Genomic DNA, 17,870 nt, shown 5'->3' on the forward strand with positions numbered 1-17,870 from the left:
TTTTCACCAAATCAATAGATGGTCAAAAACTGTAGGGAAGGAATCTTTAAGGGCCATTTGTGAAGCAAATGGAAATTGTGAACACTGGCATAGGGTTTTTTTCTACAGTATTTTTATACCAGAAATGTTCACCCGTATGAGACCTATGCGTATAAGATTCAACTGTCTGCCGGTAAAAATGTATACATTAATTTCAGATTTGGCATTCTTCCTTTACAGACTTCTTATTCTAAATGGACTATTAACACCCGTTGTAATGATTGTTGCCCGGCCTTCTTTACTGAAAAAGAATCATCTGATCACTTTCTGTTTTTGAGCCCACAATATTTACTACTTACGAAAAAAATAGGCTCTACCATTGTGTAGACTGATGGGTCTGAAACCATTTTGGCTTGCTTTAAGAATATTCAGATCTGACTCTTCTGAAATAATTTTTTTTGCTAAACTACATGGGCATTGTCTATAAGCAGATGCCCTGAACGTGGCCAAAATCTTAACCTTTGTAAAATTAAATAACCTGTTTTCGTTGTTCTATATGCTTCCCCAAATAAATGTCTTACTTTTAATTGTATTTCATTTGAACTGTATAGCACTTTTTATTGTGGTGTTGTTTTACATTGTCCACAGTGTTATGGGGGGATTCCCCTGAAATTAACTAAACTGCAATAATGTATTTAAGAGGATGGGAGACTTTTCCTAGATCCTGGGAGAGTACCTTTGATAAACAAGAACAACGTTGTTGTGCCTGTTCTGAACCACACAGCTAAGATATGCCTTTTTTAAACAAAAAATAAAATATAAATGTGAATGCAAATTGAATATCTGCATTCACAAATGCAGTGTGTGCTGATAAAATCTGACCATTTTGCACTCGAGTTAAAATTGCTTTGAGACGCACAGATTGTGATAGCAGGGGTGCAATTGAATGCAGGGCGTGCGTACAACGGTTTAAAAGACGAATGCCATTTTGCATTAAAACAGCAGGTACCCCAGTTACAGTTTGTGACGGGAATCGACATAGGCCCCATAAATGTGGTCATATTTTTAAACCGCAAATGGATGTGGTTGCACACATGGAACATGCATGAACATTTGGATATACTACTTATCTCAAAACCGCACAACAGATCAAAAGAAAAAAAGCGCCTTGGAGAAACATAGAAATAAGACATAAAACAACAAATTAGAAATCTGCAACGTACCTGGCTCAAAACAAATGCCAAACAAGACAAACTTCACCTACAGAAAATTAGCAGATTATACAAGTCAGCTATCAAAAAAGCTAAGAAAACGTACTATTTAGACAGAATTCAAAATGCTAAATGTGCAAATAAAGAATTCTGTAAAATACTCCCTGAATTTTGCAAACCAAATTGCCTAGAAGGAACGCATCCTGTTACTCAAGATTTCACAGACAAACTGGCAAATCATTACACAGACAAAGCAGACACATTGGACTCGTACTTAAAACCGAAACAAAGCACCAGCACTAACCCTTGTACAAAACAACAATCCAAGAATACTCTAACCCAGCCTCTCGGTTCCTTCCAACACATCTCACATGATGAATTTATGGACTTGGTCAAAGCAAGCAGGCCTGCTGGCAGCCCTTCTGACCCCTGAGCACCACAAACGTTCAAGACAATTCTTTTAACAACCTCTGCTGCCACCCCAGTAAGAAGAATCATCAACAATTCCTTAACTACCAGAATATTTCCAGAAGAACTCAAAAAGTCCTACATACGCCCTGTACTGAAGAAAAAAAACTTGGACCCGCTGAACCCTGACAACTACAGACCCATTACAAATGGACCTTTCCTGGGCAAACTGATAGAAAGAGCAGCGTTCGTCCAGATGTCACAATTCATTAAAGAGAATGACATACTTTCAGACTTCCAAACAGGATTCCGTCTGGGAAGAGGTACTGAATCTGCCCTCCTTGCCATCTGGGGTGACCTGAAGAATACAGTAGACCACAACAGGGTTGCTGCACTACTCCCCTTGGACCTCTCGGCTGCTTTTGACACGGTTAACTATGACAATCTGAAACAAAGACTCTATGAAGCCGCCATAGAGGGAACTGCTCTAGACTGGATCACGTCCTACCTTTTGAAACAGAACTAATATCCATAACCCCACCTTTCTCGTCCAAACCATATTCCACAAAAGCAGGGGTCCCTCAAGGTTCTATCACATCGCCCATGCTTTTCAACATCTACATGAAGTCATTACCGGTACTGATCAATCAATTTCACCTCACGTGTTATAACTATGCAGATGACATGCAAATACTCCTTCAGTTGGAATGCCCCAAAGACATTGGAAAATCCCCAATTTTCAGTTGTCTCAGAGCCGTGGATCAGTGGATGACTTGGAGCCATCTCAAATTGAATCCTTCCAAAACAGAAATAATCACGTGTGGCGATTGGAAACATTATGTCCCGCTTGCCGCCTGGCCTGATTAACTGAGATCACCGCCTAAAGTATCGAAGGAAGTAAGAAACCTCGGAATGACCATGACTCCAAGCTGTCGATGAATGCCCAAGTGGACAAACTAGCAAGATCAAACTTTGTTACTATAAAAACGCTGCTGCGAATTTTCCATCATTTGGGATTTCCACACAAGGTCCAAGCTACCACCTCCCTTGTTCTGTCCAAACTTGATTATGCCAATACCCTCTACCACGGATCACCTTTAACGACCATGAAAAGACTACAATGGATTCAGAACTCGGCTGCCAGACTACTCTTGCATATCAAACCGCGAGACCACATCTTACCTGCCTTGAAAGCTCTGCATTGGTTACCTGTTGCCAGAAGATCCACATTCAAGCTACTTTGTATCACCCACAAGGCAATACATGGAATGGGACTGCTCTTCATCAGGAATTAAATCACCAAACGCATTCAACAAAGGAACCTCAACTCTAAAGGGGCATCACGCCTCAAAATCCCAAGATACAAGAAAAAAACCATGGGTGGCACATCCTTCTCTGTTCGAGCAGCTAAACTATGGAACTCTTTACCCCCCAAAATAAGATCCATGGACAGCCACCTTATCTTCTGAAAACTACTCAAGAATTAGCTCTTCCCCACATAAGCACCATACGCAAACAGAAATTTACAGCATATCCCTCTGTATATCAGCATTTATTTTCAATATAGATATGTACCTATCTTTGCATATTGCTTTGTATAAACATGTAGAATAATTGGTGTTAAAAAAAAACAACATTTTTGGTCTTTGTACTTGTTTCCATTGTGCATCTATGTATCTTCCTTGTACTTGGATCTGTGTGTCTGTTACTTTTCTCCTGAAAAAGCATATCCAATGCACTACCCTTTTTCTCATCCTGTACCTCTATCAATATCTTTAATCCACCTATACTTACCTCCTTTATACATCTATATACTTTCAATGTACTTATGGATCTATATATTTATCACTTTCTTCTAATTTAGCATTTCCAATGCACTACCCTTTTTCTCAGCCTATACTTCTCTCAATATATCTTTCAGCCCAACTTTCTGACTCATCTCAAACTGCTTTCTACTACTCTTTCCAATGCACTACCCTATCTCTCACCCTATACATCTATCAATATATCCTCTACATCTATGCTCTCATTTATTCCCAACCCTATACCACTACTATGATCCCCAAAATAACCCTTTCTAGACTTTCTCCTACTCTACCCCTCCTTGCATCATCTGACACTTCTTTTACTATACCGATCCCCCAAAACAAACCTTTCTAAACTCTTCCCCTCCAAAAACCCTTTTCACTCATCCAGAAGCCTCCTCCTACTGCTATGACCTAAAAAAAAGAAAAAAAATCTTCTTCACTCTTCTACTATCCTTTCCAATCAAAATAACAGACTAACATGTTCACTTCTCAAATTCCATATTCCACTATACTAATTCACCACTAATCCTTATGGGTTCCAGAGTAGCGTGCTACTCGCCAATAAAGCGTTTCAACACCCCATCAGGGTTACAAGTGCTATATAAATGCAAACCTTTTCCCCTTTTCTACCCCTCCCCAACCCTTCTCAATTCAAATAACTGACTAACATATCCACCACTTAAATTAATTTCATGTTTCACCATACTTATTCAACAATAATCCTTATGGATTCCAGAGTAGCGTGCTACTCGCCAAAAAAGTGCTTCAAAACACCATCAGGGGTAGCAAGCGCTATATAAATACAAACCTCTTTCCCTCTTCTATCCCGCCACCTACCCTTCTAAATCCAAATAACTGAATAACATATCCACCACTCAAATTACTTCATATTTCACTATACTAATTGTCAACACTAATCCTTTGAGTTCCGGAATAGCGTGATACTCGCCAGAAAAGCGCTTCAACACCCATCAGGGGTAACGGGTGCTATATGAATGCAAACCTTTCTTCCCCTTCTATCCCTCCGCTATTCTTCTCACTCCAAATAACTGACTAATATCAACCACTCAAATCATATTTCACCATACTAATTCACCACTAATCCTTTATGGGTTTACGGAGTAGCGTGCTTCAACACCCCATCAGGGGTAACAAGCGCTATATAAATACAAACCTTTATTCCTCTTCTATCCTTCTGCTGTCCTTCCGAATCCAAATAACTGACTAACCTATCCACCACTTAAAATTTACTTGCATGTTTCACTATACTAATTCAACACTAATCCACTATGGGTCCCGGAGTAGCGTTCTACTCGCCAAAAAAGCGCTTCGGCGCCTCGTCAGGGGAAGTAAGCGCTATACAAATGCAATTACAACATGATTCCTATCAGGCGCGCAACACCCATTGGGCTCACCGGGCTTCAGCCCCCCCCGTCATGTTTGTCAGCCCGGCTGAGACAGACTCGCGGGCTGGCGTCCGTTTAATTGCAGCCGCACCCGAGTACTTCACAGGTCTTTAAAAGACCATTTATTCGTTAATGAGGCTTTTGTGGTGTTTTCACCCCTTCTTATAGCCACTCTGCCTATGGCTGGAAGACTTAGCCCCCCCGAAATCTTTTTCAGCCCCCCCCCGAAATTTGGCTCTAGTTGCCCGCCTGATTCCTATCCGTTTTCATGGTTCAACTTATTTCTCTATTTCACTTCTTTTATTTCAGTCTCGAGAATGTTACTATTTGACCTCTGTTTGTATGATTTATACTGATGTTTTACTTTGTATATTATCTCAATAAAGCATCTTAAACATTAAGTAGAGGCTTGCCCGGTACTTTACATATTGTACACCTGATGAAAACAGATGTAACATCCATGGTGCTTTCTTAGACACTGTTTATTGTTCTCCCGGTGCGTGAGTGTGTGCGCGCGTGCTTGGAACACGCGCCTTGCAGTTATTTAAGGAAGTGCGTCAGCCCTGGTTACTCGAGTGTGGGAGAATCAATGGCCTTTTCTTTGGCTGGATACACAGCACTAGCAACCGGCTGTAATTCACAGACCATCGTTTACTTTCAACAAAATGCTTTTGAGCCTAGCTGTGCAAACAAAGTGCATATCAAACAAAAAACCCCAGTTCAAACAGAACATTGTTTTTATGCCTGGTGTCTTTTTCTTGGCACAGTTTGCTTGCTTCTCCCTGTTGTGGCAGCCTTAAGACAGCAGTCCTTCAGCCGTACACTGATAGCTAGACATGTTTAGTTCTGTTTTGATCTGTCTCTTGTGCTTGCCAGAGAAGAAGCTGTCGCTGTACGCACGATTTATTAGGACGTCAAAGCCAATGTTCAGTTAAGGAGGTTAAATAGACTTTTGAGCGGTGGGCGCCGGGTTCCTCCACATATGGCCTTTTCAAAGGTGGCTACATCACTTCTTAGAAGTGCGCAGTATTTTTACGGATGCACTACTTGTTCGTCTCGGAAGGAGGGATCGTGCAGTTACTTTGTTGGTATAATTATCACGAGTAGGGCTGGGTGAGAACGTTTTTAGGCATGAAAAAAACATCCAGAATTTCAGGGAAGTTCATGTTGCAGGGTGGGTCATGTAAAAACACGTTCCACCCAGGAAAGGTTAATCGCAGCTTATCTTCGTGTGTGTGTGTGTGTGTGTGTGTGTGTATTTTGTTTTTGTTTTAATAGAGCGGTGATTTGAGCTGGTTCCCCATGTTCCAAGGTCAACAGCTCAAACCACTTGACCACATCTTCTGGTAATGAGTGTGCAAAACTCGTAATCATTGTATTTGCGCCCCTACTCTTGCCCAGTCTCAATTCATAAATATTTTATCATGATTGATTGCGATTGTAAATCACAATATTTTCTTGTTTATAGGATTTCCGCGACTACTAAAGATCTTTCTTTTTTTTCTGCATATAGTTAACTCTGTTGTAGCCAAAACTGTTGTATACTTACCTCTGTCTACTTTGTCAAGCACATTCCTTTATCGTGGTTTTTGTTTGGACTGCATGACAACTAAACACAACAAGCACGACACCTTAGTTCTATCTGCATCTCTTTAACTCTCTTCCTTTCTCATCTTCTTACTCTTACAGTATTTTCCTCATCTCCGACCATGAATTCAGGACTTCAGACCTTTGTGAACTTCTCCATTTCTGGTGAATACTCCCCATATGGTCTCAAGACACACCGTATTTGGAAATGTGTGTATCATTGCTATTCCGTACTAGTGAGATTTCATCATTGAGGTTGACATCTTTTCTAGAAAATGCGATGCGCTCCGTTTGGTCTCACTCTGACCTGGAGCATGGTGGCTTCAAGAGACTGACTTCTCTCAGTCATTGTCTTGACTCATAACATCTCCTCTCCAAACACCACTGTTGGTGGCCGCCTCTGCCCACCAGCTTAGGGGACTGAGATCCTGAGCTTCTGTTTTCAAATAATGAACAGATCTGAATGTCTAAATCAATTATTTAGTAAATCAAGTTAGTAAAATTGGTGCCGTTTTTGCATCTAGATTTGTTATCAAAATTGTAATGGGGGTTGATTGCCTTCCCTTTGGTCTTGTGACTTCCTGTGCCCTATCTTCCATTCACCTCCTTACCTGGCATGTCATGTTTTTGCTTTGGCATTGCTGAAAGGGAAAAACGTGTGCCTTCATTCAACACACGTGCTCGGCTGCTCTACATGTTCAGTGTGCGCTGTTTGGAAGCTGTTCCTTCCTGTACAGTTGTAAGGGCCCGCGCTCTCGACCCTTCCTTCCACCCAGTAAACGGCTTTTGAACCATGTTTCTCAGTTGTTTCCTCTATAAAATGAACGTAGTGTGCGGCTCAGCATTACTGTCATAATGTGGGTTCCCGAAAGCAAGGGTCTAACACAGGCCTCTGTAAATAATGCCGTAGGGGGGGGGGGGGGTGATCCCCAAACTGCCAGCCCCCCTCCCTAAAGCAGCTCAAAGCCAATTACAACCAGTGAAATCTGGGAGATTCGGGGGGGGCCTCATCACATTCTTCCGGGGAGCCCCATCTTTTTGCGTAATCATGCAGCCTCAAAGGTGAAAGCGCCTTTGTTAACCTTTTACATTTCTGCTTACCGCATTGTGCTATGGAGGCTACGCATGTTGGCATTTTAGTAGCAGCTACATTTTGGAATGTGACCCGCACAGGCTGTTTCTTTGATGCACTTGGGCCAGGCCAACACACTCCCCCCTAAAATATTTGTTAATCCCTTCCAAGAATGTCCCTTCAGAGCAGGCTTCTCTCATGGAGAAACACGGTTGATAAATGCACAAGTAAAGAGTACGAAGTTTTTATGGGTAGGAAGCAAGAGGTGTGTAAAAACCTATTTTTTTAGGCCCGTGTCTCTCTTGAACTAGCCGTCCTGCATAGAAAGCTCAATGTGAAATGCGGGGCATTCATGAATTTAAGGGGGGGTTCCTTGAAGTACTCCTTCGCATGAAACCTGAAGGTGCGAGCTCATCCACACAGCTGAGATGTTCCTGAGATTCTCATGAGGGCAGAGTGTATGCTCTCTTCTGTGGTTCAGGGCCTGTCAGGAAGATTGCAGCGCTGTCCATGTGGCATCCTCTCAAATTATTGAGTCTATTTCAGCATTTAGCCAGCAGAGCATGTGCAGCCCTGTAGAGCACAATGTTCCTTGCCGCTGGAAGTAGCTGTGCGAGGGGTGCTGCATCACCCCCAGAATAATCATGCTGGGGTTCAGAAGGTGAAATACCAATAAAATTGCCTTTACATTTTGTTTTTATCTTGTCATATTTGCAGTGCATTCAATGACAGAGGTCAAATGTCAGGCTATGTGTTTTGACAAGCTGCTTATTCTTTTAGCATGGAGTCTGATGTGTACTTTTTTTCTCTGACTGCAAAGTGAGAGGATTTTGTAAAGTGAACTATTTGACAGTCGTGCTGGGGTACAGGGTGTGTGGAAGGAACCGCTATAGGATGCCCATTTTCCTCTAACACACAACAAAACGTAAATACTGGTAAATAATATGTGCACATATGTCAAACTATATCACCAGCTAGGGAAGTACAAATGAAGTACTTCTTTCTTGTAATTCTGAAGAGTGATGGAAACAAAGATTTTAATAGAATCAAAGGAAATCCAGACATTTATCTTGGCGATTTACCAAAGATAAATATTCACTGAAACTCGGTTCCCACACATAGTTTGTTTTCGTGCTGTATGGCTTTATCCGTAATACTCCAGGTCGGGGCAGAGTTTGCGGCCATTCCAAAGGAAGATGTGCTATCTCTAACAGACAGTGCACCACCACTCCATGTCATAGTAATATATTTGCAACAGTGTGCTCCAAAATGTAGCACTGGCTACATATTACACCACTCTTGCTGAATGGGCGTGGCTCATTTGCTATACCTGTTCTCCGTGTGATTCTTGGATTTTTCATAGTCCTTTTGACTTCATTGATATCATGTTGATGACGGCACTACCACTCTGAAAGTTCTTCCAGGGCCGCAGCCATTATTCCCTCCTTGTGCAGGCTTCATGGAGGATTAATCAAAATACTATGCGAAAAAACTGTCCTGCGTTCTCCTAGTTCTGTGAAATGGTGGCAGATGAAAAAGCGCCTTTTGGTGCCAATGCCCCAAAAAATGCACAGGGCACAGACAGTGGCAGCTCCTCCGCTATGGCAGAGGAGTGTCGCCCCACTGCTTTTAAGCAGTGTAACTAAAGGAAAAATAAAGTGATAATAACTGAATGTTATTATCATTTTATTTGTGCCTGCGGCCGGGCTGCTCTGCTCTCGCAGCAGGGCACGGGAGGAGTGGTTTGCCCAATCCTAAGTTTCTTGGAGGTTTTGCTTCTCTGCCTCTGAATCTCTATTTAAGGCTACAATAGAAGCCACAACTTTGAGAAAGTGCAATATGATGGCTAGGTCAGATGCTCTGGCCGGCCAAACAGTCATGTACATTTTCCCTGTTCTCCATGCAAGCGGCATTACAGCCTGCGTGGAGAACATGCATAGGCTTACTGATCCTGGCTGAACCACCACGCTCAGACCAATCACAATGCTGCATTATAGCATGTTGATTGGTAAGCACCCTGGCTCCCCTGACCAATCAGAACTCTGCATTGCAGCGTTGTTTGGTCAGAGTAGCCTGCTGCTTCCTGGTTCCTGAGTCCTGACGCAGAGGAGCGACACAGCGGCGATAAGGTGAGTTTTAGAAAAACGTTTTTACATTGCCCCTATCCCCTCCAACCCTCCCCCCCGCCCCACCATCCGTGCCTCCCGCTACTGGGCACACAAGATTCTGGAACCAGGACTACCAAAAGTCTAGTCTGTAGTCTGGGCATCCCTAGGGCTTTTGAATCCCTGTAAATTCTTAGGAAAGAGTGTCTCTGAATCTTGGGGCATTCCTGCTTAATTCCTACTCAATCCTTCCAGGACAGCCTCCGGAACATGGCTGGCACGTTTTGAAGCATCCACCTTTTGTAGTCCAAATAACCCGTTTATAAAATCATTAACTATTGGTGGTGCTATACGGATGATATATTAGTTGCATGAAAAGGAATCTAATATCTCATGAAGGACTTTTTCAACTGAATTCACTTCTGAAATTATGACTTGAAGATATGCATGCAAGAGAGTAACCATATGAATAAAATGTGTGACCTGCAAATAAAATGCTACAATAATGCAATGTATGAAGATTTGTAAACCAAGCTCAAAAACAAATGAATCAACTAGAGTAGTTTACACTGAATTGGTCTGATAAAGAAGCTGAGTCTGGTGGCTTAGTGGACTAATGGATCCACTGTAAGGGGCTGTGTTTGACCTCATGGTCACAGGTTCAAATACCGGCGGGTCCACTCAGCATTTTATCCTTCAGAGGTCGATAAAATTAGTACCATTGAGTTAGGTAACAATAAACCTCTGTAATTCAGCTAAAAGATACCCTTCTGGGTGAACATGCGCTTTACAAATACACGTTATGTTATAGAGAATTTACCACTTGGTTTGATTTTTAGATGGAGCTAAGTAGCAAAAATGGAATTATGAAGTTCATGCTAACCAACTATCAGTGAAAGTTAAGAAAGAACTCCACATTTGCTGAGCCCGTAATTATGCTGTGTATTTTTGAAAAGTGACATTTATTAACCACTAAAAAGAGGAAAGAGAAATTAGATTAGCTGTCCTGTGTTGCCACATTTTGACTGGATAGTAGAAAGAGTAGTAAATAATTATAAGCTTCACCATCAGCACAAGGGTGCTGATGAAGTGCATGCACAAAAGCCTTTTCGAATAAACGAGGAACTAAGAGTCAAACTTCAGAGTAGTTTCTATCTCTCCCTACAACGTGAAAGCTTTACTGCATTTTTGTTCTTTTTTTTTTTCAGGCCTTAGGCACCACACAAGTGCACCCTATCTTAACATCTGTAGGATATCTAGGAAAAACCCTTACAGAGGAACTGATGTGGTTTTGGAATAGAGTGCTCCTTAAGCTGTTGAATGTTGGCATAGACAATCAGAAGGCAGAAGCCCATATGGGCTAACACAGAATAAATGTGTGCTGAAGTGATATTAGAGATTGTTCAATTCTTCAACTCTCATTCCAAGTTGCCAGGCGCAGTATCCGCAGCAGGATTGCTCCAAGCAGCTAAGAGTGGTCCAGTAATTCTGGTCCCAAAACTGCAAAGACCAGATTCACATCCTAAAAAATCTCCGCTTTAGAGGTTGTGGACTGAGGCATTGCCCGGCCTCCGACCATCCCCCCTCCAGAAATAATGGGGAAGCCCACGATGCTCCTCAGAGCCAAGTATTTGCCTGCCATGGGTTGCCAGCAGGTGGTAAATGGTGGTGGTAAACTTCCTGCACTTTATTTAAACTTCCATTTAAGAACCCAGCAATTATTGTTCTGGCTGGTTACTACCCATTCCAGCTAGCTTAGCATTTGATCCCCACTAACCCACAGAGAGGCGCCAGCCTGAATTGTTAATTCTAGTCCCAATATCGCCTCGCAGAGTTGACAGGGAATGAGGTCCAATATTGCAAGGTTCCCATTTACAACCACCTGAACTGTTTTCTGATTGAACTTTATATTCATCTACACAAGGTGGAACTTATGCGTCTGGTTTACTGATTATTGAGCAATGTTGGATATTCAGTCTTGATGCAGGGCAACATGACCTTAAAGACCTGATTGAATGGGCGTCCCTTACAGGTTCCCAAATATAAATGCAGTGAGTCCAAATTGTTGTCCAGGGTGTACCTTCCATCTTCTGCAGGAGTGTTAGGAATCTGAATTCTTTCTGTACTTTGATCATAAGCGCTCCAGATCACCAGTCAACACTGGTGTGTTATGAAGAACCCAGTGGAAGGGGAATGGCTATTAGAGAGACTTTGGCAGCTAAGAATGTACGTGTTGGGCCATCTGCAAAGGTAGGTATCAATGGTCTTTATTTGGCCACCTCATCAAAAGAGGAAACCCCAGAAGTGTGCCTTAACCTGCGTCCCAGTATTCTCAATTACTCTTATCTTACATGCTTGTGCATTTAACACAGCTAATGCCCCTCTCAAGCAACTGACACTCCAGGGGCCGTATTATACATTGTGCCCTGGGGGCACAACGGGCGTGTGCACCTCCTTTATGCACCCCGGGGCACAATGATATTAAAGGAGTCACAAACACTTGTGCATCCCCTTCTGTAATACTGATAGTACTGGCGCTAAATGTGTGCCAGTGCTATCATGACCGGTCCTTCCCTCATTTGCATTGGGGTGTGGCCCCATGTAAATGAGGGAATCACTTTGCCTCTGTTCCTGTGCCATATTAGTGATACAGGTGTATATGCAAACATGTCCTCAGGAGACACACTTTCAGGGTTTCTCCTAAAGGCAGCACTCTAAAGTGGAGAAAGGGGGTCCCCATGGATCAGATACCCCCTTGCAGGCGGGTGCAGCCATTCACTGCACCGCATGCTAGGGGATCTCTTTCCCCTCTTAAAAATGCAGACGGCATGCTACCTGGACTGTAAAACACAGATGGGCTTTGAAGCATTGGGGTAGTGCGCCATATGTATAATGCAGCCCCAGGTCTGCCCTGCTTCATTTCTGAACAGCATAATCATAATCGTACCACTAAACAAAAAAGGTGCAAAGAACAGTGCAAACTCACATAGAACTTCTGGTTTTATTAATCTAGACTACAAAATCTAAAATAATCTCTGAGGACTGGATAAAACCCCTGAAAAAATAGTACCCCGTGAAAGGAAGTTCTGGAAGGCATTACTCATGCTTTTGTTAGGCTTCCCTACCATCACACTTGAAACAGATGTTGGCTACAACCCCATGCAAGACAGATGCAGAATATCACCAGTAATGTGTGGGATGAAACAATGAAAATCCACCAACAATCAGCTGATTGGCAAAACCTGAAAAAATGTGTGTTAGCGTGTTCCCCGGATCATTGTACTCACAAGCATACAACCTTGCGAGTAATAGCCAAAGAGCCCCTCAAATCAAGTGATTAGCCAGTATTTTACCTTCTCTGCGACCCGTCAGACTCAACAAGAAGACTGATGGAGCAATCCAGGCAAAGGATTGGGCAGTCAGACACAAAGTGCCTACAGTAAAGTAGATGGTGCAGACTGAACAAAGAAAAACAGGGCACCTTAGCAGAAACATCTACCTCAGACTAGCACTATATGACCCCAGTGCAAATACCTGGAGAGCACAAGCCAAAGCTCTTCATGGAGCAAAAGATACAGACGGTCCTAAGAAGAATCCACAGGTCCTTTAGTAATCGTACCAGACCATAAGCACCTCTGAAACCTAATGCCACCTATACAGTAGCAACAGAGCCAAAGTGCAAGCAAATGCAGCGAAAGAAATGTTGTTAATACATACACGATTCAAAAGCTGCACCATTATGAATAAGTATAAAAGAGACCACCCCAAAGACATTGCAGCTGTACTAGAGGGTTACGCACAGACTCTAGCATTTTTTTTTAACTGTATCTAATTTATTTTGTAAAGAGGTTCATTCATCTAATTAATTGTGCGAAAGGCACTTGTGTCTAACGCACTTAAATAAACTTGTCACACGAAGACTTCCTGGCCATAACTGATGGTCCACAGGTTCTCTTACCTTCGATTGGTCTGAATGGCTTTGTGTTGGATTATGCATTGTCTTTTCATTGCTTAATGGTCCTTTGCTTGTGTAGGATGGCCCTCATTCTACCATTGTAGGGCACAGTAGGGAGGTCTTCGGGAGGAGACCGGGTACAAAGTCATTTCTTGAGGTGGAAGCACCAAAGGGCATCAGCCAAAGTTTACTTTTTATTTTTACCACGTGGAGAATATACCTACTTTTAAGTGTCATCTCTTACCATTGGTGATTTGTCCTACATGCTAAAATGTGTCGCTGTTGAGAGAAGTGGCAGCTGAGAGGATTTTAGAGATGATGTGTCGGATGCAGGATAGAGGTTAGATACAGGGTGGGGACGGCAATTGGTAACCTAACATGTTGTGTTATCTTTTGTTGTTTAATAAAATCACTTGTATACATGGAACTGGAATCCGATCTTTAATTAAAAATGACTAAAACACAGTTGAACGAGCAACCATGTAATTGTCATGTGTAGTTATTTCTGGGTCAGAAATATTTGGTCACTCTCATGTATGGATAACTTTGAGATTTCATTTTTCCAAAAGGGGCCCCTTATACTCTGTTGGTTGCAGTTTTGTTACCAGACGCTATTGCCACATCAGCAGCACCAGGGCCACGTGGGCACTTATTTCTGGGTTGTAGGGGTAACTTAAAGAATCCTGCATGGCCTTTCATAAGTTCACAAAGCTGCTAGTTAGCCAGTCTGCACACTGATGAACGAGTGCACTTATTAAAACAATAGCTCTGATTCACAAAGATTGTGCTCTGTGTACGTGTAACTTACTCTTTTAGCACCCCTGATGTACTCCCGAATTCCAGCTTAAATAAGTTTGTATTTTAATATACCTCTGTGTTTCTCCTTTCTTGCATGCAGAGTCACCTCAGAGCGACCGATGTCAAATTGATGCGCCAGCTTCTTATCATCAACGAAAACATTGAGTCCATTAAATGGATGATGGAAGACAAGGGCATCCCTGTCAGCAGAGGGAGCAGCTTGAGTGACAGCCTGTGCAGCCTATTGGAGAGCAGGGACACGTCTCTCCATGGCAGCTATAATAGTTTACAGGACTGCAGCGACGGCATGGATGGCATCTCGGTGGGAAGTTACCTGGACACCTTGGCAGACACTGTTCCGGGCCATTTCACCCCCTCAGATTTTGACCAGTTTAGTGATGTTTCAGTGACGGAGGATTCAGTGGAGAGTCATTCTTTGCTCAAGCGCCCCAAAAATGACACAGACGAGTACCTCTGCTTAGGTTAATAAGAAATGTGGAACCTTACTTTCCGTACAAGCTGCTACTGGGTTGTTGCATGGTCATCAACTTTAAACGTCATACTGTATACCATGGTTGGACTTTATAATGTTCTGAAACTGATTGGTTTCTTGTTTCTTTCCAAGGTTCCTAACATGTGCCGAGGAGCTTTCTTACTGTCACAGCTTGTTTATTCAGCAGCGTGCCTCTGCAGCCTTTTACAAAAGCCAATTTAATACCCAATTTACAAAGTGCAAAGAGTATGCCAGGAACATACTGGGCTATTGTGTAAAAACTTTTTTTTTAAAAGTAAGTATGCAAACCCATGATAGGATATGGTAAAGAAAGGGAAATCTGGGTTGTTGGAAACCTTACTTTTGTTCACTTTGTAGGAGATGGTACCATACTCCTTTAATGTGGCTATGTTCGATGACGTGCCTTGGTTTTAGCTCTTGTATGATATGCTCTCTGGGTCTGCAAAGTTTGAGAAAACTCCTAAGCGAAAGAGCTAAGCCTTCTCAGGGCCACTGAAAATTTGTTATCTGGCAATGAACTCATTTTTGAGAAGCTTGGCAGCTGGGGCCGGTCTGTTGCTGTTGTATTCGTCCTTCTGGAACACTGTTTTTTGAAGTAGCTTTTTTAGCGCTCAGGTCGATCTTTTTGTGTCTTATTCGGGTATGTGTTTATTAATTTATTGTGTTTGTTTTTATTTCCAATGGAACTAAAATATAATAAATGTATTGTCCAGTTTAAGAAAGCAATTATTTTTCAAATGAGATTTTGGGGATTGCAGTTTTACTATATTTCAGTCGAGAAATAAAACTGCATTTGGTATTATTTTTTTGTAATTTTTATTCCAGTGAATATTAATCCCATTTCTTATTTAAACCGCAAGATACTGACTGCCTTTCTGGACGGACTTTGTCGAGCCTGCATGCTCTCCAGCTGCACTGGGGAAGTGAAACTGAATCCAAAGGAATTTGTACAATATTGTGAACTTATTTGACACTGCCATTTTATACCAATTTGGAAAGCTTCACAAACCCTAAAAAATGTGTTAATGATATATGGAGCAACTAGAAGACCGTCTTTGCCAAATGTTCTTTATGGCCATTGGTCAAGCATGTAAAGTTGACTGTGTTGAACATAAGCAGAAAGCAGACAATGTAGGCTTGTCCACAAATTTACATGGCATTTAAATAAATCCTCACACATTTACAGCTTCCACAGTGTCAAGCAGTCCTGTGAACGCCGGTACTGTTGGTTTAATGGACTAATGCGCCACTGTAGGGGCTTGGTTCGACCTTATGGTCACAGTTTCAAATTCCAGCGAGTCCACTCAGCCTTTTGCGCTACAAATGCACATGTTATGTTTTATGTTATCCTGGGTGCTGAACTCTGCTCCGTTTGTGGAGTTTTCCACACTCCGTGGAGCACGTGGAGTTCCCAAAAACTCCGCTGAGCGGAGCAGAGTTTTTTTCCCTCGGTCATGCGTGTCAATGCGTGTCAATGTCAAGTTGGTTAGTGAGGAAAATCAACCTCATGGTGAGATTGCTCAACGCGGGCGGTCGGATTTCTCAGTGTGAGTGGTTGCAGTAGGTCGCGACCACTCTCATTGAGAAACCTTCCATTTGCGTTGAGAAAGCTGTGGTTCGAGTTGAAAACCTACGCCAGCAGCAGAAAGGAAGTTGCGCCCTCTTCCGCTGCGCATGGTGCCGTTCGTGATGATTTTACAGCGCAGGACAAACACTTGGCGCTCAAAATCACTGCAAACGGTTTGCCCTAACGCACTCTGCCGCTTGCGGAACTCCGCGTAACACGGCAGAGGTTTTTTGTCACTTCGCGGAGTTCCGCGCAATCTCCGCCCAGGCTTAGATTTATCTTATGAATTCAGGAATAATTAAAGACTGGACAACAGTCATGACATAACAGAAATCTTAGGAAATGGAAAAAGTGAACGTGAACAGCCAAGAACAGAGGTCACATTTCACAGCGAGTAGGTTCATATTAATTGTTAGGATGTGTGTAATTTGGAGGGGTGGGCAGTAGCAAGTCAGACAGAAGGTGGTAAAGGAAGTAAATTGATTAAAGCTGGATATCTTTGTTTATTTTTTTGCTTTTAAATGATATTTTTATTCATGGTGCTATGTTTTCTTATTGCCATTCCTTCTTCCTAAAATTACCGCTACATGTAGAGTTAAATTTATGAAGGTAAATATTGCAAATTGTTACCACAATCAAATCATACCTGCCCTTTTGCATTTAAAGGCAGACACAAAATCGTTTTACACAAAGATCTGCTTCCATTTTGGCTCTCTTGGTGTTCTGTGAGCCTTCCTCCGGACTATTATTACACGAAAAAGGATCCTGTGTTTACTCTTATAAAGTTAAAATAACATTCATAAGACTCCATAGGTAAATTACTAATGCCTACAGCTTGCTAGAATTATCTTTAGATAGCGGTCTTTTAGAAAATTAGAATGATCTTTTCGTGCATTTCGCAAATCCACTGCTTTGGATATAAACAAAATTAGATTTAGATCAAACTCATTGTTTGAGGTTAAAGCACACGAATTGCTCAAGTTCTAGCTAAAATACATTTCCAAATTGGTTAACAATGTAAAACAGCTGAGAACTGTTGTGTTATGTTTTGTTATGTGACAGGGAATCAGTAAAGTAAAACATAGAAAAAAAGATGTGCCAAGGTAAGCATAATTTAACATGCCTCACTGACCCTGAAAGAAACCTGAGGGGCATAACTGCAAATAAACCTGTGAAAGAACATCTGATCGTGGTGCAACAAAGCAAGCCTCAGCCTGGACATGTTGATGCAGAAGTGAAGGACATTTGGAAATTTGAAGCACATAGTGGCTGGTCCCTGTTTTTTATCAGTGTTTTATTAATAAAAGAGGTTTTTAAGTGAAGACACAGATCTGCATTGGTTTATCTAATTACAGTGAAAAGCATTGCAAGCACAGAATCGTCATGTAATCTCCCTTTCAATGAAGCAATTTACCATCAGTGTGTAAAGACTTTACTTTTGACTATGGATAGATAACAAA

The 17,870-nt window shown here is 42.0% G+C and overlaps 1 protein-coding gene across 2 annotated transcripts in view; it reads left to right on the forward strand.

Moving 5' to 3' along the window:
* LURAP1L (leucine rich adaptor protein 1 like) overlaps positions 1 to 16,031 on the forward strand; it is a 122,981-nt gene extending 106,950 nt beyond the window's left edge. For both annotated transcript variants that reach the window (XM_085633664.1, XM_085633672.1), the window contains one exon: positions 14,430 to 16,031. In XM_085633664.1, coding sequence (XP_085489790.1) covers positions 14,430 to 14,816 — 387 coding nt within the window. In that variant the 3' untranslated portion in view covers positions 14,817 to 16,031. The remainder of the gene's footprint in view (positions 1 to 14,429) is intronic.
* Positions 16,032 to 17,870: the final 1,839 nt, after the last annotated feature.

Source organism: Triturus cristatus, chromosome 2_1 (genome assembly GCF_964204655.1).
Source record: "Triturus cristatus chromosome 2_1, aTriCri1.1, whole genome shotgun sequence".
Classification (NCBI taxonomy): Eukaryota; Metazoa; Chordata; class Amphibia; order Caudata; family Salamandridae; genus Triturus; species Triturus cristatus.